The sequence below is a fragment of the Salmo trutta genome, chromosome 23, assembly GCF_901001165.1.
Source record: "Salmo trutta chromosome 23, fSalTru1.1, whole genome shotgun sequence".
NCBI lineage: Eukaryota > Metazoa > Chordata > Actinopteri > Salmoniformes > Salmonidae > Salmo > Salmo trutta.
This window is the reverse complement of record NC_042979.1, coordinates 45211754-45237410: the sequence shown is the minus strand read 5'-3', so window position 1 is coordinate 45237410 and position 25657 is coordinate 45211754. Positions and strand designations below refer to the sequence as shown.

Below are 25657 nucleotides of genomic sequence, written 5' to 3'. Positions count from 1 at the left end.
GAAAGAAATAGAAGTCCCTTTAAAACAGTGGTGAAGCCTGCTACCGACGCGGTGTTCAAACAGCGGTGAAGCCTGCTACCGACACGGTGTTCAAACAGCGGTGAAGCCTGCTACCGACACGGTGTTCAAACAGCGGTGAAGCCTGCTACCGACACGGTGTCCAAACAGCGGTGAAGCCTGCTACCGACACGGTGTTCAAACAGTGGTGAAGCTGCTACCGACACGGTGTCCAAACAGTGGTGAAGCCTGCTACCGACACGGTGTCCAAACAGTGGTGAAGCCTGCTACCGACACGGTGTTCAAACAGTGGTGAAGCCTGCTACCCGACACGGTGTTCAAACAGTGGTGAAGCCTGCTACCGACAGTGTTCAAACTGTGGTGAAGCCTGCAACTAACACAGTGTTAAAACAGCGGTAAAGCCTGCAACTAACACGGTGTTAAAACAGTGGTGAAGCCTGCTACCAACACAGTGTTAAAACAGTGGTGAAGCCTGCTACCAACACAGTGTTAAATCCATGATATCCTCATGAAGGCTGAGAAACATCAACATGTCATAACCATATAATTGGAAAACAGGTCAATAGATAGATTTGTATTGTGTACTGTACACAGGAGACCATGGAAAAGGTTGTGGGAAACAAAATATTTTGATTTAAAAAATATATATATTCTGGTACACATAAAAAGTTGATGGCGCACCACAGCAAAAAAAAAAACATTGGAAAATAGAACATGAACCAGATGTGTTCCCTGCAGCAAAATACAGCTATATGCACCGTATACATTAAAGGGGCTATCAGCTGTTTAAACAATAACAAAGCCAAATCCCGCCACTGTTTCTGTAAAAAGCTGAGAGATTGAGCTGGAAAAATTGAAACACTAATTCATAGAGCTATGGATGCAAGGACTGACTATCCACAATATCAACATTATATACTGAACAAAAATAAAACGCAACATGTAAAAATTTCAAAGATTTTAGTGAGTTACAGTTCATATAAAAGGAAATCAGTCAATTGAAATAAACTCATTAGGCCCAAAACTATGAATTTTATATGACTTGGCAGGGGTGCAGAAATGGCTGGGGAGCCAGGCCCAGGCCCAGCCAAACAGAATTCGTTTTTCCCCACAAAAGGTCTTTATTACAGACAAAAATACTCCTCAGTTTCATTAGCTGTCCGGGTGGCTGGTCTCAGATGATCCAGCAGGTGAAGAAGCCAGATGTGGAGGTCCTGGGCTGCCATGGTTACACATGGTCTGAGGTTGTGAGGATTGTTGGAAGTACTGACAAATTCTCTAAAATGATGTTGGAGGCAGCATTCAATTATCTGGCAACAGCTCTGGTGGACAATTCTGCAGTCAGCATGACAATTGCATGCTCCCTCAAAACTTGAGACATCTGTGGCATTGTGTTGGGTGACAAAACTGCACATTTTAAAGTGCCCTTTTATTGTCCCCAGCACAAGGTGCACCTGTGTAATGATCATGCTGTTTAATCAGCTTCTTGATATGCCACATCTGTCAGGTAGATGGATTATCTTGGCAAAGGAGAAATGTTCACTAACAGTGATGTAAACACATTTGTGCACAACATTTGAGAAAAATAATATTTTTTGTGCGTATGTAAAGTTTTGGGGATTTTTTATTTCAGCTCATGAAAAATTGGACCAACACTACATATTGCATTTCTATTTTTGTTCAGTATAGTTGTATATTTTGAGCTGTGCTCCTAAAAAAGTGTGCAAACGTGTTGTAGAATCTACACCCACAGCTTACATTCTCCAGGAGAAAAAAAAAGCGTTTTAATGCATTAGTTTGATTCTCTGAAATGCGATAATTTGAGTGACCTGTGAAGGAACATTTTATATTTGTGCTTTTCTAATGACCAATTCGACTGGGTTCACGCAAGTGATTGATTGATCGTGCCTGGGAGGAATCCCTCACCATCAGTATAAGCAATTTGGAAGTACGCCCAGAACATTGTTTTGAGAATGGAAAGGGATATCTCAGTTTCAAGGTCTCAGCTTGGAGAGAAGAGGCCTCGTGAGGTATTGGTCGGTCACGTGCATGAACCAAAAGTTAATGATGAATTCAGGTAAATCATGCAAATATAACTTGTCTGTGTAAGCAGTATATAAGAGAACTAACAGGACTGCCCCGGCAGAGCTCCCGACCGACGTGTACTATGGTGCATTACTTTTGTTGGAACCTCTCCAGCTTGCTGATAATAAAGAATGATTAATTTAATATTGACTTCAGGTGTCCCTGGTGGTAATTTCAACAGACCCTTCAAAAGTTGTAACACAGAAAAATGGATAAAAGAAGAACATAGCCGTAGGTAATAAATATTCTTCACATTAAAGAGTAATACTATTGCCATGTGTTTTTCATTGAGACAATATTGCATACAGACATAGATATAAGGCTGTCATGACACTGCAAAGGTAGCTCATGTTACGATATGTGAAACTGCCCACAGAATCTGAAGGCCAACAGACTTGCTGGGGTCCAAGCTGCCCACAGAATCTGAAGGCCAACAGACCTGCTGATGTCCGTGTGCATTGCGCCCAGTGTTACATTTAACAAAAGTAACGTGTTACTTTACAATATTACTTTGCATTGTAACGCCTTATATAACTCGTTATGTTATTTTGCGTTACTTTCACGATACATGATCTTTCATGATACATTCACTAGTTTTCTCTTTTCATCTGTGCTTAAATTAGCCAAATACACTGAGTGTACATAACATTAGGAACATCTTTCCATGACAGACTGACCAGGTGAAAGTTAGGATCCCTTATTGATGTCACATTGATGTCAGTGTAGATGAAGGGAAGACAACAGGTTAAAGAAGGATTTTTAAACCTCGAGACAATTGAGACATGGATTGTGTGTGTGCCCCATTCCGGGGGTGAATGGGCAAGACAAAAGATTTAAGTGCCTTTGAACTGGGTATGGTAGTAGGTGCCAGGCGCACCGTTTACAGTGTGTCAAGAACTGCAATGCTGCTGGGGATTTCTCGCTCAACAGTTTCCCGTGTGTATCAAGAATGGTCCACCACCCAAAGGACATCCAGTCAACGGCAGGATAATGGTCGAAAACAGGTAATTGATGAAAGAGGACAGAGGAGGCTGACAATTTTACAGTTAGTCAACTGACAGTCCAGTACAACATTGGTGTCCAAAGACCCATAAAATAACGCACAACTTGTCGTACTTTGACATGAATGGGGTACGGCAGCCAATGACCTTAGAGAGTTCCACTTCCTTCAGAAAAAAAAACAAAACAAAAAAACCTGTGGTTGAAGTGGGTTAAGGAACAAAAACACTGGAGAATTGGAAAACATTGGCTGGTCTGATGAATCCTGGTTTCTGCTGTTTCACGCTGATGAGAGGACTAGCGTTTGGAGAAAACCACGAGTACATGCATCCATCATACAGCGTGTCAACATTGCAGGCTGGTGGTGGTGGTGGTGTGATGGTATGTTTCCATGGCACACATTGGGCCTCTTGATGAAAGCGGAGCAACGTTTTGAATTCCACAGGATATCTGAACATCATTGCCAATCAGGTGCATCCTTTCATGGCAGCAGTGTATCCACCTGCAAATCGATTTTTCTCAGCAGGATAATGCCCCATGCCACAAGGCTAGGATTGTCCAGGAATGGTTCCACGAACATGACAGTGAAATCAGCTTACGGCAGTGGCCTGCCCAGACACCAGATCTCAATCTAATTGAGTATCTGTGCGATGAGATGGAACGAGCTATTTGGAGTGGAGATCCACTACCAGCCAACTTGACAACTGTGGGAAGCATTGGAGTCAACATGGGCCAGCATCCCTATAGAACGCTTACAAAACCTTGTAGATTCTATGCCCCCTGACGAATTAAGGCTGTTCTGAGGGCAAAAGGGGGTGCAACTCAATATTAGGAAGATATTCCTAATATTTTGTCCACTCAGTGTACACTGCAAGTCAAACATCTGTACAGATATCCTATCTTTCCATTCAAAATCTTTCTCTCGAAACCGCCAGTTCTGGTTAGACTGCACATACACGGACCCACATGTACACACGCACCCTAGGTTACTTGACAAAGTAACTATTATTATATTACCCAATTTTAAAAAGTAACGCGTTACATTACTAGTTACTCAACAACAAAAAACAAATCTGATTACGTAAGGTGTTACTTTTGTAAAGACCCTAGCGGCCATATCAAAGTTTTGTGGCGTTTTCGGGCGGCCATTGCAAGGTTCTTGAGCGAGAATCGAACTTGGCATCCTAAGGGCAATAGACAGACGTGTTTCCGCCGCTCCGGAGCTCTAGTCAGTCTTATCAATGACAGGTTGGTTACAGTAGGAATGTAGGCCTTTACAGCTCAAAGACACCTACCAAGAGAGAGTCTCTCAAAACAAGCCGGACTTCATATTTAACTCTTCATCAGCAGGAAGAGTGCATATGAGGCTGAGCTCTGAGGGTGAGTTTTTCTCAACAGCTGTGAGATGACACAGCTGTTGAACTACGCTTGTTTTCTATGGCACGGGGATGAGGTTTATGCTTGCAATAATATTTATCTTTACTAGAACACGGCTGAGATTCTAAAAAACGTTTCGTGACATGTGCTTTACATTTTCTCCACAAACATATCGTACTTAACTCAAATGTAGCGGGAGAGCGCTGTGCCTGGCGGGTGCCAATGTTAACGTACGCTGTCATCCCCCTGGCGGAGGAGATCCTCTCTTGGCTAATCACTAATGCCGGGGATCTAAACACCGTCCTCTAGTCTAATGAGCTGTAATCATTTAAAGCTGCAATCTGCAGTTGCTACATTCATTTTTGGACATAAAAAAATGTACCTATTGATTCTTGAAGAATATAATTTATAAATGCCTCATAAACTTAGTTCAACTGCCGTACCCCATTAGAACCCCAAATATAAGCTTGTTTAATTCCAATGTTTGTAATCAAAGTAAATGTAAACAAACACCATATAGCCTCAAAATATGATTAAAACTATAATTTAGATATCATGGATGGTCAGTCCTTGCATCCATAGCTCTGTCTATGAATTTGAGAGTGGTTTCTCCAGCCTCATCCCTCAGCTTTTTACAGAAACAGGGGGAAAATGCTGTGTTATCGTTTCAACTGCTGATTGGCCCTTTAAATCATCCCTTTTGTATAGAGAGGAGTGGCGGCCTCTCCATCTCTTTGACGTCTAGAACAGAGAGTGAGACAGAGACTGTCATGCTAGATTGTCTACAGTACAGTAGACCACAGTGAATGTTCACTAGTTTCATTTGTACAGTGTTCATATTCAGGACACTAGTTTCATTTGTACAGTGTTCATATTCAGGACACTAGTTTCATTTGTACAGTGTTCATATTCAGGACACTAGTTTCATTTGTACAGTGTTCATATTCAGGACACTAGTTTCATTTGTACAGTGTTCATATTCAGGACACTAGTTTTATTTGTACAGTACAGTGTTCATATTCAGGACACTAGTTTCATTTGTACAGTACAGTGTTCATAATCTGGACACTAGTTTTATTTGTACAGTACAGTGTTCATATTCTGGACACTAGTTTTATTTGTACAGTACAGTGTTCATAATCTGGACACTAGTTTTATTTGTACAGTGTTCATATTCAGGACACTAGTTTCATTTGTACGGTGTTTATATTCTGGACACTAGTTTCATTTGTACGGTGTTCATAATCTGGACACTAGTTTCATTTGTACAGTGTTCATAATCTGGACACTAGTTTTATTTGTACAGTACAGTGTTCATATTCAGGACACTAGTTTCATTTGTACGGTGTTTATATTCTGGACACTAGTTTTATTTGTACAGTGTTCATAATCTGGACACTAGTTTTATTTGTACAGTACGGTGTTCATAATCTGGACACTAGTTTTATTTGTACAGTACGGTGTTCATAATCTGGACACTAGTTTTATTTGTACAGTACGGTGTTCATATTCTGGACACTAGTTTCATTTGTACAGTACAGTGTTAGTGTTCTGGACACAAAGGGAGCAGAATATTGATTTAGAAACCTGGTTGTATGGGGTTAGATTACTTCTCAGACCACTGTCATCAGTACTGGGTCATGCCAACTCCTTCTGCCCAGGACACACTACTGTCATCACTTCTGAAAAGCCAAACAATGGTCCTATACTACCCTAATAAAGGACTTGGAGATGAAGACCTTATAGTCACGTAGTAACATAGGCTTCAGTAGTTCAGACACCCTATACTACCCTAATAAAGGACTTAGAGATGAAGACCTTATAGTCACGTAGTAACATAGGCTTCAGTAGTTCAGACACCCTATACTACCCTAATAAAGGACTTAGAGATGAAGACCTTATAGTCACGTAGTAACATAGGCTTCAGTAGTTCAGACACCCTATACTACCCTAATAAAGGACTTAGAGATGAAGACCTTATAGTCACGTAGTAACATAGGCTTCAGTAGTTCAGACACCCTATACTACCCTAATAAAGGACTTAGAGATGAAGACCTTATAGTCACGTAGTAACATAGGCTTCAGTAGTTCAGACACCTACATGCTTTTTGTTACGGCTTTTCATTTTAAGACGAAAATAAACCTAATCCTGCAACACTCGAAGTAAATCCAATGTTATCAATGAAAACAATTTCCAGCAGTTTTATTAGCCCTAATATTTACTAGCCTAATTAAAATGTCTGGAGGTCGGGTTAACGTAACACCGTGGTGATATAATTACAACAAATTCTGAGCGAGCAGACTGCCGACCACCGAAAAATTCAGTCGCAAAAAAAAATAAAAAATAAAAAAGACTGGCTCCAAAAATGAAACGATCCATAAGATTCCATCTTGGGACTCCCCTGTCAGTCCCAGCAGTGCATGTCTTTCACAGCTGAGCTCCTGGAGCCGGCTCCGGCTTTAAATCAAGCCCCCGTTAGAAATGCTGCGCTTCCGGGGCCACGCTTGGTCGCGCTCCCTCAAGGCAGACTCTATCTACAACATTGCCTGAAGAACTCATTAGAGACACTGGAGGAATGAGCTCCCCTGTCATGATGCACAGCCCCCCCCCCCCCCCGCCTGTGTGTGTGTGTGTGTGTGTGTGTGTGTGTGTGTGTGTGTGTGTGTGTGTGTGTGTGTGTGTGTGTGCGTGTGTGAGAAAGGTATGTTGGTGGGCGAGACGGTGGGGCGGACTCCCACTTACTTGAAGTTGTCGTCCTCTACGAACTTCTGAAGCTCCTCGATATAGCGCACGGACATTAAATACTTCTGAACATGGGGGAGGGTCACCAGGTGATCTGTGAAGGGGGGAAGTGGTATGGGGGAGGGAGAGAGGGTAGCAGAAAGACAAAAAAACAGACAGTAAGACAAGATCATCGGCCCCTCCCATCGGCAACAGTCTCCTCCTAACCCCTCCCATCGGCAACAGTTTCCTCCTAACCCCTCCCATTGGCAACAGTCTCCTAATTCCTCTAATCAGCAGCACTCTACTTCTAACGCAAATGAACATCTGAGAAGTCTGGGTAATCCTTCCCCCCGTTCTCTCCTCAAAGTCTGGTCCGAGTGAAGCAAATGGCTAGCGCCTAGCCGGCAGTACGTGAGAGACATGACGTGTAAGCTCTGAGGCGAACACTGGGCGGTTTGGTGGTTGCATTTTAATGCTGTTACCAGCTGTTGTAGGGGGTTAAGGTTGTACATGTGTGCATTTCTGCCCCATGCGGTTGCCATTTTGTTCGGGCCCTGGGGAAGTTCTCGGAACCTCGCTGGCATTGGCCTTGCCGCTCAGCTCTGTGTGCGTCGATGAGGGATTTACTTTATTTAAACCAACTCCGCTAACAATGATGCCATGGCAGCGTGGCCCAGTCCAACTGGAATTAATAACCTCTCCTCCGGTTCACTGTGCTTGTTCTTTACTCTGCACAACATTTCATATATAATGTAAAAGTCTTATGCCAGGCCAGGATTTGATGGGCTTTCATAAACATTATTGCAACACTTTAGGGTTCATGAGCTCAGTCTTGTTGCAATAGAAGAGACATCTTGGATCTGAGATCTGTTCCACAGTTCCAATGTAGAAATGAGGAGTAAACATTTGCTTGCTCTTGCCAGCGTTGCCCAACTAAAAGTATCTTCAAAGCAGGCAAACTAAAGATGATGTACATGCAAGGACAGCAGGACTACCATCATACAGGCTTGAGGGAACATTCATACCGTTTAACACTAGAACCAGCCTGGCCTTTCGGTCTATCAGTAATCAGTCCTCTAAAGAATGTTGAGAAAGTTGCCGGGTTTTCCTCTAACATATGCATCAGATATCAATTACATAGAGTCAAATGATATGCTTTGTATAATTCTACCAAGTCACAGGAAAAGCGTAGGCCTATAGCCTAGTTTCGTTTCTATTATGATAGAAGCATCACAGTGTAGTCCATTTGATCAACTTCACTTGTAGATTAGATTAGTAAGAGAGTTATAGTAACTAAAAGTCCAGTTACAGCTTATTTTGACAAAGTAGGAACTAAAAAGATAATATAACCAGTCAGGTGTGCAGGTGAAATTATTTACAGTATTCCTAAAGAGAAGCACCAGTGCATTAACAATTGTAAATGATGAATTGCATAAATAAATATTTGTGGAAATATATTCATGACAAGATATAAAAAAGTAATTTGTTGATTGTATCAGACACTATTGTGCCATTATACCCAGAGTGCCTTCACGAATTAATCAAATCTAGTCTTTCTTTACACTTTTTGGGTCCACAGTCATCACACATCTTCGGCGCTTTGTGGTTGTACTGCACACAGAATTTTGAGTTATTTGACAAAGGTAAGTGTCATAGAAACTGCAGAACATACTCTTTCAGCTACTATATAGAAAATCAAAATATTTGACTTTGAAGGAGGATTTGATAAAGTGATGCTCCTTTCCCTGCCTCTCTCGATTACAAGATGCCGCCCATCTCCTCATGTACAATTTGACAACTGCTAGGCCTAATATTGTCGCTCACCAGATTGTCAATTTAATCTTGTGTATGTATGTATGTATGTATGTATGTATGTATGTATGTATGTATGTATGTATGTATGTATGTATATATATATTATTATTATTATGTGGAAAGTTCCTTCTGGTTTAGTTAGAGTGTAATTTGTCATCCATGTGTCAATCATTCAGTGGGCTGTTTGCTTCCCTGTATAGAGTCAAGGAGATCTTTTGCATTATTCTAAAGGACTACTGCAACATTTAGCATGTTTTCGTTTCCCTTACAATACATTTGATTAGTAACAGAGTTATAGTAAATCAAACAGTCCCATAACAGCTTCTGTTTACAAAGGTGTGCAGTCAAATGATTTGCTGCTGAGAAATAGGCATAACAAACTCATCATTACACTATTGTGTCTCAAAATTAAATCAACCTCGTCACATTCCATATCATTCAGTTGGGCCTAATTTCAATTCAATTGTGAAGTAATGTGCACAATTATCACCCATTTGTCATTCATTCAGTGAGGAGAGAGAGACTCATTAGCGCCACATTGGCTGAGTACCAATGTCCTACAGCACATTGTCTTGGAGCCTGGCTGGGTACCAACGTCCTACAGCACATTGTCTTGGAGCCTGGCTGGGTACCAACGTCCTACAGCACATTGTCTTAGAGCCTGGCTGGGTACCAAAGTCCAACAGCACATTATCTTGGAGCCTGGCTGGGTACCAACGTCCTACAGCACATTATCTTGGAGCCTGGCTGGGTACCAACGTCCTACAGCACATTATCTTGGAGCCTGGCTGGGTATCAACGTCCTACAGCACATTGTCTTTGAGCCTGGCTGGGTACCAACGTTCTAGAGCACATTGTCTTGGCGCCTGGCTGGGTACCAACGTCCTACAGCACATTGTCTTGGAGCCTGGCTGGGTACCAACGTCCTACAGCACATTGTCTTGGAGCCTGGCTGGGTACCAACATCCTACAGCACATTGTCTTGGAGCCTGGCTGGGTACCAACATCCTACAGCACATTGTCTTGGAGCCTGGCTGGGTACCAACGTCCTACAGCACATTGTCTTGGAGCCTGGCTGGGTACCAACATCCTACAGCACATTGTCTTAGAGCCTGGCTGGGTACCAACGTCCTACAGCACATTGTCTTGGAGCCTGGCTGGGTACCAACGTCCTACAGCACATTGTCTTGGAGCTTGGCTGGGTACCAACGTTCTACAGCACATTGTCTTGGAGCCTGGCTGGGTACCAACATCCTACAGCACATTGTCTTGGAGCCTGGCTGGGTACCAACGTCCTACAGCACATTGTCTTGGAGCCTGGCTGGGTACCAACGTCCTACAGCACATTGTCTTGGAGCCTGGCTGGGTACCAACGTCCTACAGCACATTGTCTTAGAGCCTGGCTGGGTACCAACGTCCTACAGCACATTATCTTGGAGCCTGGCTGGGTACCAACATCCTACAGCACATTGTCTTGGAGCCTGGCTGGGTACCAACGTCCTACAGCACATTGTCTTGGCGGTGTTAATTTGGAAATGGGTGTGAAAAAAGAACTGTAAAAGGCTCTAAATACTTTTGTGCTTTTGCACTACAGCCTGGGATCGAACCCCAGGCTGTAGTGACGCCACAACACTGCGATGCAGTGCCTTAGACCGCTGCGGCACTCAGGATTATTTTCTTTACAAAATCAAACGTCAGTGGCGGTTGGCGGTTCTAGTGTTCACACTATTATGCTGACCTGAATAAGACTGCGCTGGATCTAATATGTCCTTTCCAGCCAGGCCAGTGTAGTACAGTTTACCTCAGTTCAGCTCAGTTGGGCTCAGTAGTTTGAAAATCCCTTCATCGATAAGAGAGTATTTGAGATTTGAGGGTGTCTGTGGGTGATTGTGGCTGAGGGGGTGAATCTGACAATAAGGAAACCCTTCACTAACTGGTATATACTAAACTCGGCAAAAAAAGAAACGCCCCTTTTTCAGGACCCTGGTCTTTCAAAGATAATTCGTAAAAATCCAAATAACTTCACAGATCTTCATTGTAAAGGGTTTAAACACTGTTTCCCATGCTTGTTCAATGAACAATAAACAATTAATGAACATGCACCTGTGGAACGGTCATTAAGACACTAACAGCTTAATTTAGGACACTAAAGAAGCCTTTCTACTAACTCTGAAAAAAACAAAAGAAAGATGCCCAGGGTCCCTGCTCATCTGCGTGAATGTGCCTTAGGCATGCTGCAAGGAGGCATGAGGACTGCAGACGTGGCCAGGGCAATAAATTGCAATGTCCTGTCATGATGTGGCCCTTTCTGGGTATAGATCATAGCTTCTCACTCTCTCCTACACCCAGGTTCTGTTATCTAAAATTCCTGGCGGAAACTCTCTCCCCCTTTTCATGCAGTATGGAGAGAGAGAGTTCCACAGTCGAACAAAGGAACTCCCGCCAAATTCTACTACATTCCAGAATTTGAGACTGGAAAAATACCCATATTTTGGAGAATGTGTAAATGGTCGGTGGAAAAGCCAGCTACGACCTGGTCCGTTTTGTTTCATGTTTGTGACCTCATGAAAGACAATACAGCCACATTAACCTAACTCTGTTTATACAGGCGCCTCCGTTATGAGGTTTGCATCTAATTATTGTATACAATGAATGAGTGAAGATGAAACTATTTGTGAAATGATGTAATGATAAACCTTTAATGGGAGATAATTGTAATTCCCTTTAAAGTTGAACTAAGTCATTGGCCGGCCCCTGTGAGCACAGACATGTTACGAATAAAAGCCCTCCTAAGAAAATCCTCTTCAGACCACACGTATCTCAGTGGAAACTGAGGTGGCCCAGGTTTGAGTACCAAGATTAAGCAAACCCACAGCGTGAGCTGTGATTGCAAATAGTTATTGAATTCCTAACCATACCACGTGGAGCATTGGCTACATGGCAGGAAATGGTTCAACTCTGAGACTATCGATCCCTTCGGGATAAGAGCAAATCTTAGATACTAATTACTAGTCTGCAGCTAGAAATTATGTAAACCTGGGATGCGGATACCGACAACCGCCGAAACATCTATTCTATGAGAACATTTCTGAATGATACTCTGAAGTATTCATTCTAACCACGAAATACTTTGACCTTCAGGGAAACAAAAGACAGAGAAGGATGAACTGACTCTCCAGCAGACGGACTGACGATTCCAACAGAGATCACAACGACACCTGGGCGTAAATATATATTGATTGCAATTATTTCCGAATGAGTGAGCGTTCATGTGCAAAGGATTAGCATTTCAATTAATATAATTATCAAATGTGTGTGCAGTGATCCCTTTTGTCTTTCCCACTCAGTCCACACCCACTTCCCTTTGTCCACCAAGCCATCATATCAGCTTAGCCAACTAGGGAATCTTCCCTATCATTTGTTAGTAACAGATCTTTTTATGCATTTCTGTGATTATTTAGTTATTCATTTATTTACTACCTAAGACAATTGCTGTATGGATGATTCATAGTTAAGGCTGGGTTCGTGCAGATAACCAACAATTTACGACGTTTGGAATGAGACTGACGTGAGGTAAAGGATAATTAATTAATAAGAAGACTAATTGAGCAGATATTAAAATATCTGAAGAGTTATATTAGAAAAATTATAACTTTGTAATCTGAAGATTTTCCTTGGTGCCCCGACTTCCTAGTTAATTCCATTTACATGATTAGTTTAATCACGTAAAAATAATTACAGAGAATTGATTTGATAAAATAACAGTCTTCACTTTTAACCTCTCTTGGGTAGGGGGCAGTATTTTCACGGCCGGGTGAAAAACGTACCCAAATTAGACGGCCTACTACTCGGGCCCAGGAACTAGAATATGATTGATTTGGATAGAAAACACTCTGAAGTTTCTAAAACTGTTTGAATGATGTCTGTGAGTATAACAGAATTCATATGGCAGGCAAAAACCTAAGAAAAATCTAACCAGGAAGTGGGAAATCTGGAGCTTGTAGTCTTTTCAAGTCATTGCCTATCCAACACACAGTGACTTAGGGTTCATTTTGCACTTCCTAAGGCTTCCAAATAGATGTCAACAGTCTTTAGAACCTAGTTTCAGGCTTTTGCAGTGAACAGAGAGCAAACAAGAAGGCCGGGGAGTTGGTGACTCAGGGAAGGACATGAGTTCATTTGCGCGCATTCACGTGATGAGGTAGCTGTGTTCCAAAACGTTTTTCAAGACATTGGAATCGTCCGGTTGGAATATTATTGAAGTTCTATGTTAAAAATGCCCTAAAGATTGATGCTATACAACATTTGACGTTTCAACGAACGTAAATAGATAATTACTTTTCGTCGTGAAATTTTGGGCGCGCTTCCTACATTTGGAGTAGCTTATTGAACGCGCAAACAACAAGGAGGTATTTGGACATAAATTATGGACTTTATGGAACAAAACAACATTTATTGTGGACCTGGGATTCCTGGAAGTGCCTTCTGATGAAGATCATCAAAGGTAAGTGAATATTTATAATGCTATTTATGATTTTAGATGACTCCAAAATGGCGGGTATCTGTATTGCCTAGTGTATGTTTCTGAGCGGCGTACTGAGATTATTGCAAAGTGTGCTTTCCCCATGAAGCTTTTTTGAAATCTGTCACAGCGGTTGCATAAAGGAGATGGTTATATAAAATTATTTGAATAACAGTTTAATATTTTATCAACGTTTATGATGAGTATTTTTGTAAATTGTTGTGCTGATTCACCGGCAGTATTGGAGGCTAAATATTTTCTGAACATCACGCGCCAATGAAAATGCTGTTTTTGGATATAAATATGAACTTTATTGAACAAAACATATATGTTTTGTCTAACATTGAGTCCTGGGAGTGTCATCTGATGAAGATCGTCAAAGGTTAGTGCTTAATTTTAGCTGAATTTCTGGTATTTGTGACCCCTCTCCTGCTTGGAAAATGGCTGTGTGGTTTTTCTTGTGTTGTACCTGTCCTAACATAATCTAACTTTATGCTTTCGCTGTAAAGCCTTTTTGAAATCGGAGAATGTGGTTACATTAAGGAGAAGTGTACCTTTAAAATGGTGTAAAATAGTTGTATGTTTGAGAACTTTGAATTATGACATTTTGTTGATTTGAATTTGGCGCTCTGATTTTTCACTGGCTGTTGAATAGTGTGAACCGTGGCGAGAGGTTGATGATGCCAAAGACGTGACAATCCGTACTGTGAGACGCCTAAGACAGCGCTACAGGGAGACAGGACGGACAGCTGATCGTCCTCGCAGTGGCAGACCACGTGTAACAACACCTGCACAGGATCGGTACATCTGAACATCACACCTGCGGGACAGGTACAGGATGGCAACAACAACTACCCGAGTTACACCAGGAACGCACAATCCCTCCATCAGTGCTCAGACTGTCCGCAATAGGCTGAGAGAGGCTGAAGGCCTGTTGTAAGGCGGGTCCTAACCAGACATCACCGGCAACAACGTCGCCTATGGGCACAAACCCACCGTCGCTGGACCAGACAGGACTGGCAAAAAGTGCTCTTCGAGTCGCGGTTTTGTCTCACCAGCGGTGATGGTCGGATTCACGTTTATTGTCGAAGGAATGAGCGTTACAGCGAGGCCTGTACTCTGGAGCGGGATCGATTTGGAGGTGGAGGGTCTGTCATGGTCTGGGGCAGTGTGTCACAGCATCATCGGACTGAGCTTGTTGTCATTGCAGGCAATTTCAACGCTGTGCGTTACAGGGAAGACATCCTCCTCCCTCATGTGGTACACTTCCTGCAGGCTCATCCTGACATGACCCTCCAACATGACAATGCCACCAGCCACACTGCTCGTTCTGTGCATGATTTCCTGCAAGACAGGAATGTCAGTGTTCTGCCATGACCAGCGAAGTGTCCGGATCTCAATCCCATTGAGCACGTCTGGGACCTGTTGAATCGGAGGGTGAGGGCTAGGGCCATTCCACCCAGCAATGTCCGGGAACTTGCAGGTGCCTTGGTGGAAGAGTGGGGTAACATCTCACAGCAAGAACTGGCAAATCTGGTGCAGTCCATGAGGAGACGACGCACTGCAGTACTTAATGCAGCTGGTGGCCACACCAGATACTGACGGCTACTTTTGATTTTGACCCTCCCTTTGTTCAGGGACACATTATTCAATTTCTGTTAGTCACATGTCCGTGGAACTTGTTCAGTTTATTTCTCAGTTGTTCAATCTTATGTTCATACAAATATTTATACATGTTAAGTTTGCTGAAAATAAACGCAGTTGACAGTGAGAGAACGTTTCTTTTTTTGGTGAGTTTATATAGCCTTCTGTTGCTGAAACATGTCTCTTGGTTTACCTCTGCTGCTGCTAACATACATAAAATAACTGACCTAACATATAGCGGGCTTTCCTTCTTTTTACCATGTATTACTTAACCTGGCATCCAAAGACTGTTAATCTATACTTGAGTTGTGTGGCGAAGCTGACTTGTCTGTAAAAATTAGGGAAATGTTGTACTCTTACCATATTTACAGGACATCTGCAGGTCAGAGATCACCCTCAGCAAATTGTTCATCTGATTGGTCCTCTGTTCTGTCTCGATGATGCTATCCGACGCCGGATAGGCCGAGTCGATATAGATCATGTCCAATAGGTAGATGCCTGCAGAGGGAGAGGGGAGGAACCAGAGGAAGGGAAGGAGTTAGTGGGATCCTGTGCCCAACTTCATTAAAATTGTGACAGACACAGTATCTTGGTTAGATAAGTATTCATACATGTTCGAATCACCGTTGGCAGCGATTACAGATGTGAGTCTTTCTGGGTAAGTCTAAGAGCTTTGCACACCTGGATTGTACAATATTTAAAATTCTTCAAGCTATGTCAAGATGGTTGTTGATCATTGCTAGACAGACATTTTCAAGTATTGCCCCAGATTTTCAAGCCGATTTAAGTCAAAACTGTAACTAGGCCACTTAGGGACATTCAATGTCATCTTGGTAGGCAACTCCAGTGTATATTTGGCCTTGTGTTTTAGGTTATTGTCCTGCTGAAATATGAATTAATCTCCAGCCACCACCATTCTTGAAAATATGAAGAGTGGTACTCAGTGATATGATGTGTTGGATTTGCCCCAAACATAATGCTTTGTATTCAGGACAAAGTGAATTTCTTTGCCACATTTTTTTTGCAGTTTTACTTTAGTGCCTTATTGCAAACAGGATGCATGTTTTTGAATATTTTTCTTCCGTACAAGGTTCCTTCTTTTCCCTCTGTCAATTAGGTTAGTATTGTGGAGTAACTACAATGTTGTTGATCCATCCTCAGTTTTCTCCTATCACAGCCGTTAAACTCTGTAACCGTTTTTAAAGTCACCATTGGCCTCATGGTGAAACCCCTGAGCGGTTTCCTTCCTCTCCAGCAACTGAGCTAGGAAGGACACCTGTATCTTTGTAGTGACTTGGTGAATTGATACACCATCCACATAATATAATTAACAACTGCACCAAAAAAAGATATAAAAGAAATAAAGTAATAAAAATAAAAACATTTATGAAATAGCGCCCCCTTCTGTGCACATTCGGTAGTACCGTATACCCCGGTATGGTACAGAAACGGTATGAACATCTGCATACCACCCAACCGTATTGAGGAGCTGTGTTGGAGTGTGTCACTCCTCTTAGTCCAGCTCAAACCAGATTATTTCACTGTAGTCTTATGTTGTACGGCTGCTTGGTTTTTCATTCAATTTACCTCCTAAACCAGTCTGGTTCAACCAGGTAAGGAAGCTGTGCTTACAGTGCTTTAACCAGGCTATCTTAAGCTGTCCATGGACATCACATACCGTTGTGTACAGTACTTTTTAGTCTTGTGAGACTGTTAGCGAAAAATGAAGTTAACAAATCAAATCAAGATTTTCTTCTGGGGTTCCAATATTCTCTAGTCTTTAATCTTGTCCTGTTGTTAACCTTTAGTTCATATAGGCTCTTTGTTCCAGACGTGTCTGTTGTTAACCTTTAGTTCATATAGGCTCTTTGTTCCAGACGTGTCTGTTGTTAACCTTTAGTTCATATAGGCTCTTTGTTCCAGACGTGTCTGTTGTTAACCTTTAGTTCATATAGGCTCTTTGTTCCAGACGTGTCTGTTGTTAACCTTTAGTTCATATAGGCTCTTTGTTCCAGATGTGTCTGTTGTTAACCTTTAGTTCATATAGGCTCTTTGTTCCAGATGTGTCTGTTGTTAACCTTTAGTTCATATAGGCTCTTTGTTCCAGACGTGTCTGTTTTTTCCCGCCGCTACGGTTGTCATGCATCTTGGAAACATATACAGTTTGCACAAAAGGTCTTAAGATGTAACCGTTTTATAAAAAGAGACAGTGATACAGAACCCAGATCTTAATGCTGCGTGTGTGTCTGTGTGAATCTACAGCATAACAGATGTCTGTTTGATCATATACAACGCGGTAGGAAATTAAAGCTAGAGATTCATAGCACAATGCTGAGTTTTACTGTTGTGTTGGAGTTCAGGCTGTCTTAGTCTTTGTTGTTGGGCATGTGTTGTCTCATAATCCTCCTGTACAGCCAGCTATTGTTTTACAGGCTGGAGGCCTAGGATTTTACACATTCACGAAATGCTGCAAAGTACTTCCCACCCCCCTCTATTCTCTCGCACACTAGTTCTAAACATTAAACCATAACAGAACACTAGTAGGTTGCCTTGCCGAGTGCATTCCACATACTGGACACCGTCACCAGTTCTCAGTCTGACGTATGACAAAGTCGGCATATCCGTACACCCTCTGCACGTGACTGCTTTCTGAAGGCATTATATATTTATTTATATATATTATGCTCTTCATGTGTTTGAATGAAAACAAAATGGTGTCACAGAAAGGAAAACTATTAAACCCTCCCAGCAGAAGTGGCATGCATGACTTGCTGCCCTGATAGTTGGAGTAACATTATAAAAAGGATGAATTATTGTGCAAATGAGTGGTACACCTGGTTTTTTACATGCTCTGCAATGTGTCAAACAGTCAAAACACACCATGCTCTGCAATGTGTCAAACAGTCAAAACACACCATGCCCTGCAATGTGTCAAACAGTCAAAACACACCGTGCCCTGCAATGTGTCAAACAGTCAAAACACACCGTGCCCTGCAATGTGTCAAACAGTCAAAACACACCATGCTCTGCAATGTGTCAAACAGTCAAAACACACCATGCCCTGCAATGTGTCAAACAGTCAAAACACACCGTGCCCTGCAATGTGTCAAACAGTCAAAACACACCGTGCCCTGCAATGTGTCAAACAGTCAAAACACACCGTGTTCTGCAATGTGTCAAACAGTCAAAACACACCATGCCCTGCAATGTGTCAAACAGTCAAAACACACCATGCCCTGCAATGTGTCAAACAGTCAAAACACACCATGCCCTGCAATGTGTCAAACAGTCAAAACACACCGTGCCCTGCAATGTGTCAAACAGTCAAAACACACCGTGCCCTGCAATGTGTCAAACAGTCAAAACACACCGTGTTCTGCAATGTGTCAAACAGTCAAAACACACCATGCCCTGCAATGTGTCAAACAGTCAAAACACACCATGCCCTGCAATGTGTCAAACAGTCAAAACACACCGTGCCCTGCAATGTGTCAAACAGTCAAAACACACCGTGCCCTGCAATGTGTCAAACAGTCAAAACACACCATGCCCTGCAATGTGTCAAACAGTCAAAACTAGCAGAGAAGCGGCAAGGACTGTTCCCCATTTCCTGCCCTTATTCTGTGCAGAGGAAAAACATGGCACGCATGAAACGCAACCTGGAAAAACATCTGCTGACCTTTTTATTGAATGGATGGCAGACTTTTCCTACCATTCCACTCAGTATCCTAACCATCTACTTTCACCGATAAGGCATGTGTATACATTGTCACACTGCGTTTACATGTGGGCAGCGAAGCCGGTGAGTCTTTGTTTGTTGTCCCTGAAATTGCAAGGGGGTTGGCATCATCTTTCCACATCTTTCTGGAAGGAGGGACAACAACAACAAGGCAAATAAGAACATTGTTTGTTTTTCGAGTCAGACTGTGGGCCTGTCAGTGGAGGTATGGAGAGTAGTGGAGGAGAACAGAGGAGAATGGGCCTGTCAGTGGAGGTATGGAGAGTAGTGGAGGAGAACAGAGGAGAATGGGCCTGTCAGTGGAGGTATGGAGAGTAGTGGAGGAGAACAGAGGAGAACGGGCCTGTCAGTGGAGGTATGGAGAGTAGTGGAGGAGAACAGAGGAGAATGGGCCTGTCAGTGGAGGTATGGAGAGTAGTGGAGGAGAACAGAGGAGAATGGGCCTGTCAGTGGAGGTATGGAGAGTAGTGGAGGAGAACAGAGGAGAATGGGCCTGTCAGTGGAGGTATGGAGAGTAGTGGAGGAGAACAGAGGAGAATGGTTCAGTTGTGTTTTCAGGGTGATTGGGGGAGCAGGCCGATACTTGGCCACGACCCAGGGGAAAGAGGGAGGAGAGGTGAGGTGGTTGGCATCATCTCTCCACACCTTTCTGGAAGACATTTTGTATAGAAACGAGACGTCACCCATCTACACACACATATAACTAGACCACTTCAGCAGCTGCGGTTCATTTGCCCCAACAATATATCCCACATGTTTCCATAGCCCCCCCCTAATTGGTTTAAACAGGGGCCCGACCATTGAAGCGGAATAGAAGACATTTTTGATTAGTGTCAAAATGTGCAAAGTGTCTGTCGGTGACTTTGTCACCTCTGTCGGCGACCTTGTCACCTCTGTCGGTGACTTTGTCACCTCTGTCGGCGACCTTGTCAGCTCAGACGAATGCGATGAGAAGAGGAGAGCAGATTGAGATGTATTGAGCAGGGACTGGGGTCAAAGGTTGCGTTGAGCTCCAGCCCTGAAACCTTAGCCGTCCCTCTTGGGGAGGAGTAGAGCTGCTCAGAATGTGGCATGCCAAAATCCATGCGTAAAAAATGGACAACAGGCAAAAAACAAACCCACCTAACGTGGAAAAACAACCACTTCACGGTGAGAACGACAGAGCAGATTAAAGTGGGGGCTGAACTTACAGATTTGGCCTAATTTTTTTTAGCTTGTTCATTAACAAATGCAGCGGTCATTACTGAAGCCTAACGAGAGTTGTCTTCGGGGCTATGGTTTAATGTAGGTGACTTGTGTGTGTTCGCACGTGGGAAGCGTTTTTACATTTACTCTGTCTTGAAGTCACCTAGGCTAGCTAGTATTAGCCAACTTCTTTCATCTATTAGCTTCAGCCGGCTGGTGTGCGACCGCGGCAAAGTTGGCTTGACTTTGGATAGCCTATCTCGGGATAGTTAGGGACCGTCTATATATTACACAATGTAAATGGAACAATATTTTCATTTTGCACATATTTGAGTTGTCTCATTAAATGCTTTCAATATTTGCATAAGCATTTCTACAATTTATAGTTGGTTAGAGATTTTTAATCCTTTACACTGGTGGGAATTGGCCTCCATTGAATTGGCCTCCATTGAAATGTTTCTTACAGAATAAATATGAAATACATAAGCATGGTAGGGAACAGTTTGGAGATCATGGGAAAATTATTAGACCAAAGTTTCCGACAACAGTTACCCTGAGACAAGACTGAATCTAAACATTGCACTGTTGATTTTATTTGTTGATAACGAAACCTGAAAATACTCTGGATACATTCAATAAAATTAGTGGTAGGTACAACATAAGATAAAAAAATGACAAAGGTTTGATTGAGAGGACTAACTGGAGACTCCAAGTGGTCACACACCTCTCCAAGGTGGACACAGTTCCTAAGTCATTTCAATGCTTTTTTATGACTCAAAGAAGACTATTCAACTATAAGATGCTTATTTGAGCTCTCCTAGCTGAGCGGTTGAGGAACTACAGCGAGCACAATGGTAGTTGTTTGATCACAGCCCTGCATCACCGCCATCACACAATTACTTTTGTTGTATACTCAATCCAAAAACAGCCCATTCATTATAAATCACAATCTGAATCAGGTGGGCATCGTTTTAAAAGTCAGTTCTATTGCCAACATGACTAGCTAAGTCATAAAATACGATGTTACAGAGTTAGGCTTTCACAATGCAATTCAGAGGAACAGATTGTAATTTTGATGAGCATATAAAGAGGTCATGAGTGAATTCAGGTGCCGTGTTCCGCAGTGAATTTATCACAATAGACAAACATCGTCTCATTCTGTTCAGAACGACCCAGGGTATGACTCCATGTCATCTGGTAACTGTACATCAAACAGGCTCATTCTGTTCAGAACAACCCAGGGTATGACTCCATGTAATCTGGTAACTGTACATCAAACAGGCTCATTCTGTTCAGAACAACCCAGGGTATGACTCCATGTCATCTGGTAACTGTACATCAAACAGGCTCATTCTGTTCAGAACAACCCAGGGTATGACTCCATGTAATCTGGTAACTGTATATCAAACAGGCTCATTCTGTTCAGAACAACCCAGGGTATGACTCCATGTCATCTGGTAACTGTATATCAAACAGGCTCATTCTGTTCAGAACGACCCAGGGTATGACACCATGTCATCTGGTAACTGTACATCAAACAGGCTCATTCTGTTCAGAACAACCCAGGGTATGACTCCATGTAATCTGGTAACTGTATATCAAACAGGCTCATTCTGTTCAGAACAACCCAGGGTATGACTCCATGTCATCTGGTAACTGTATATCCAACAGGCTCATTCTGTTCAGAACAACCCAGGGTATGACTCCATGTCATCTGGTAACTGTATATCAAACAGGCTCATTCTGTTCAGAACAACCCAGGGTATGACTCCATGTCATCTGGTAACTGTATATCAAACAGGCTCATTCTGTTCAGAACAACCCAGGGTATGAAGCCATGTAACTGTACATCAACCATAGTGATCATAAGCGTTGAACTATATATATATATATATATATTACTATATATTATCAGTTTTATGATATGAAAATGTGAAGTGCACATTTGGACTCACGGGTGTGTGGCTTGTTTCTATGACATCAAAGCGGTATTTATTATAATCCTCAATGTCTCATCTTTCAAATTTCATCGAGTCTTCTTAAATTTACAGCAGGTAGCCAAGTGGTTAAGAACGTTGGGCCAGTCACCGAAAGGTCGCGGTTTGAATCCCCAAGCCACCGATTAGGTGAAATCTGGCGATGTGCCCTTCAGCAAGGCACTTAACACTAATTGCTCTTGTAAGTCTCTCTGGATAAGAGTATCTGATAAATTACATACATTAAAAAAATGGACAGCATTTCCCTCACTCAGACAACAAAACATTTGCAAGTCGCCCAATTAGCAGAACGGATGGGGGCAACTTACAGCAATGTGAAGTGCAGAGCCTGAGCTCTGACATCATTTATAGTGTGTTACTGTACAGCCACTGGGTTCCAATTTTGCCACTTATCACAATGCCCAAATCTGCCATGTAAAGGGGCTATGTTATTGAAATTTGGAGGTATTGACATCTACAAATATTGTCCCATGTACATTGTGTCATTTACTGATGGTCCCTAACTAGCCCATGTACATTGTGTCATTTTACTGATGGTCCCTAACTAGCCCATATACATTGTGCCATTTACTGATGGTCCCTAACTAGCCCATGTACATTGTGCCATTTTACTGATGGTCCCTAACTAGCCCATGTACATTGTGTAATTTACTGATGGTCCCTAACTAGCCCATGTACATTGTGTAATTTACTGATGGTCCCTAACTAGCCCATGTACATTGTGTAATTTACTGATGGTCCCTAACTAGCCCATGTACATTGTGTAATTTACTGATGGTCCCTAACTAGCCCATATACATTGTGTAATTTACTGATGGTCCCTAACTAGCCCATGTACATTGTGTAATTTACTGATGGTCCCTAACTAGCCCATGTACATTGTGTAATTTACTGATGGTCCCTAACTAGCCCATGTACATTGTGTAATTTACTGATGGTCCCTAACTAGCCCATGTACATTGTGTAATTTACTGATGGTCCCTAACTAGCCCATATACATTGTGTAATTTACTGATGGTCCCTAACTAGCCCATGTACATTGTGTCATTTACTGATGGTCCCTAACTAGCCCATGTACATTGTGTCATTTACTGATGGTCCCTAACTAGCGCCATAGGGATATCGAATATCAAATCAAATTGATCATGAACATTACCATCGGATCATGTGCAGGTGCGCTCTGAATTGATGATTATTTGGTGCTGCCAGCTGTAGGCATTATTGAAATAAATCCAACCCAAGGAAAACTGTTACGGTAACCCTTCATTCCGTGACATACCATTTTTTTACTAATTACTTTATCTCGCAAATCTCAGTTTTGGACGAGACTGAATTTAAGACCAAAATAATCCTATTTACACTTTGTAGTCAATTTTGACACTGGATTGTATAATTTTTTTACTAATATGGATGCCATATAGGCTGTTTTCTACCAGATATAAGTTGTTTATTGCCTTCAGTTGCTCTTTAACCACAAAATGATATCATCTACTATACAGTGAGCCAAGAAGTTGACGAAGAAAACAAAAGTGAGATTTTATAACACTTAGGAACATGGGTTAGTGGAAAACGAGCATACAATGATTTATGATAATAATCATTGTCTACAATGATTTCAACACCACATGCACAGCTGTGCATTTGGAAATGTATTTTTTTTTTTTTTGTTGCATATCCCAACTCCCCTCCGAGACATCCTCTGAGGGTGGGGTCACAGCCAGGGTCACCCATTATCAACAGCAACTCTGGAGCAATTGACGGTGACCCTGGAGCACAGACAGATATTTCACCTTGTCAGATCGGGGATTTGAACTAGCCACCATTTGGTTTGTGGACCAACGCTCTAACCACTAGGTTACCTACCGCCCTTATGAGTTCTATGATGTCTACAGTGGAGGCATTCCAAATAGCACCCTATTCCCTATTTTAATGCACTACTTTTGACCAGAGCGCTATGGGCCCTGGTCACTATAAAGGGAACATGGTGTCATTTAGGACTTCAGGAGAACATGGGACCATTGAGTATTTCAAGGACAAAACTAATTTCATCCCACTGGAGTCCAACCATTGACAGACTATGTGTTTTATGGTGCAGCTTAAAAGGTCTGTTTGTAAATCACAGGGAGAACATGAGTAGCCCATCAGGCTGCAACAACAAGTGGGAAACTCATTTTGATAATAAACATTGACTGATATTACCACAGCTAACACTCATGGAGTCCAATATTAACATCACACAATGTACCCTGTCCACTGTCCACAGGAGTAGCGACCTGCCCTGCCCACTGTCCACAGGAGTAGTGACCTGCCCTGCCCACTGTCACTGGAGTAGTGACCTGTCCTGCCCACTGTCCACAGGAGTAGCGACCTGCCCTGCCCACTGTCACTGGAGTAGTGACCTGCCCTGCCCACTGTCACTGGAGTAGTGACCTGCCCTGCCCACTGTCACTGGAGTAGTGACCTGTCCTGCCCACTGTCAATGGAGTAGTGACCTGTCCTGCCCACTGTCACTGGAGTAGTGACCTGTCCTGCCCACTGTCAATGGAGTAGCGACCTGTCCTGCCCACTGTCAATGGAGTAGCGACCTGCCCTGCCCACTGTCAATGGAGTAGCGACCTGCCCTGCCCACTGTCACTGGAGTAGTGACCTGTCCTGCCCACTGTCACTGGAGTAGTGACCTGCCCTGCCCACTGTCACTGGAGTAGTGACCTGTCCTGCCCACTGTCACTGGAGTAGTGACCTGTCCTGCCCACTGTCACTGGAGTAGTGACCTGTCCTGCCCACTGTCACTGGAGTAGTGACCTGTCCTGCCCACTGTCACTGGAGTAGTGACCTGTCCTGCCCACTGTCACTGGAGTAGCGACCTGTCCTGCCCACTGTCACTGGAGTAGTGACCTGTCCTGCCCACTGTCACTGGAGTAGCGACCTGCCCTGCCCACTGTCACTGGAGTAGTGACCTGCCCTGCCCACTGTCACTGGAGTAGTGACCTGTCCTGCCCACTGTCACTGGAGTAGTGACCTGTCCTGCCCACTGTCACTGGAGTAGTGACCTGCCCTGCCCACTGTCACTGGAGTAGTGACCTGTCCTGCCCACTGTCACTGGAGTAGTGACCTGTCCTGCCCACTGTCAATGGAGTAGCGACCTGTCCTGCCCACTGTCAATGGAGTAGCGACCTGCCCTGCCCACTGTCACTGGAGTAGTGACCTGTCCTGCCCACTGTCACTGGAGTAGTGACCTGTCCTGCCCACTGTCACTGGAGTAGTGACCTGTCCTGCCCACTGTCAATGGAGTAGTGACCTGTCCTGCCCACTGTCACTGGAGTAGTGACCTGTCCTGCCCACTGTCACTGGAGTAGTGACCTGTCCTGCCCACTGTCAATGGAGTAGCGACCTGTCCTGCCCACTGTCACTGGAGTAGTGACCTGTCCTGCCCACTGTCACTGGAGTAGCGACCTGCCCTGCCCACTGTCACTGGAGTAGTGACCTGTCCTGCCCACTGTCACTGGAGTAGCGACCTGTCCTTCCCACTGGAGTAGTGACCTGTCCTGCCC

General features: G+C 43.2%; 1 protein-coding gene across 4 annotated transcripts in view; it reads right to left on the bottom strand.

Annotated features, from left to right (window-relative positions):
* The window catches only part of LOC115160139 (ras-specific guanine nucleotide-releasing factor RalGPS1), a 254873-nt gene that overhangs the window by 45082 nt on the left and 184134 nt on the right, over positions 1–25657 (bottom strand). For all 4 annotated transcript variants that reach the window (XR_003869012.1, XR_003869013.1, XM_029710493.1 and 1 more), the window contains exons 9-10: positions 15546–15683; positions 7223–7316 (exon numbers count right to left, since the gene is read on the bottom strand). Coding sequence is in view for 2 of the 4 variants with exons in the window: in XM_029710493.1 (XP_029566353.1) it covers positions 7223–7316; positions 15546–15683 (232 nt within the window). In the remaining 2 variants the exon portion in view is untranslated. The remainder of the gene's footprint in view (positions 1–7222; positions 7317–15545; positions 15684–25657) is intronic.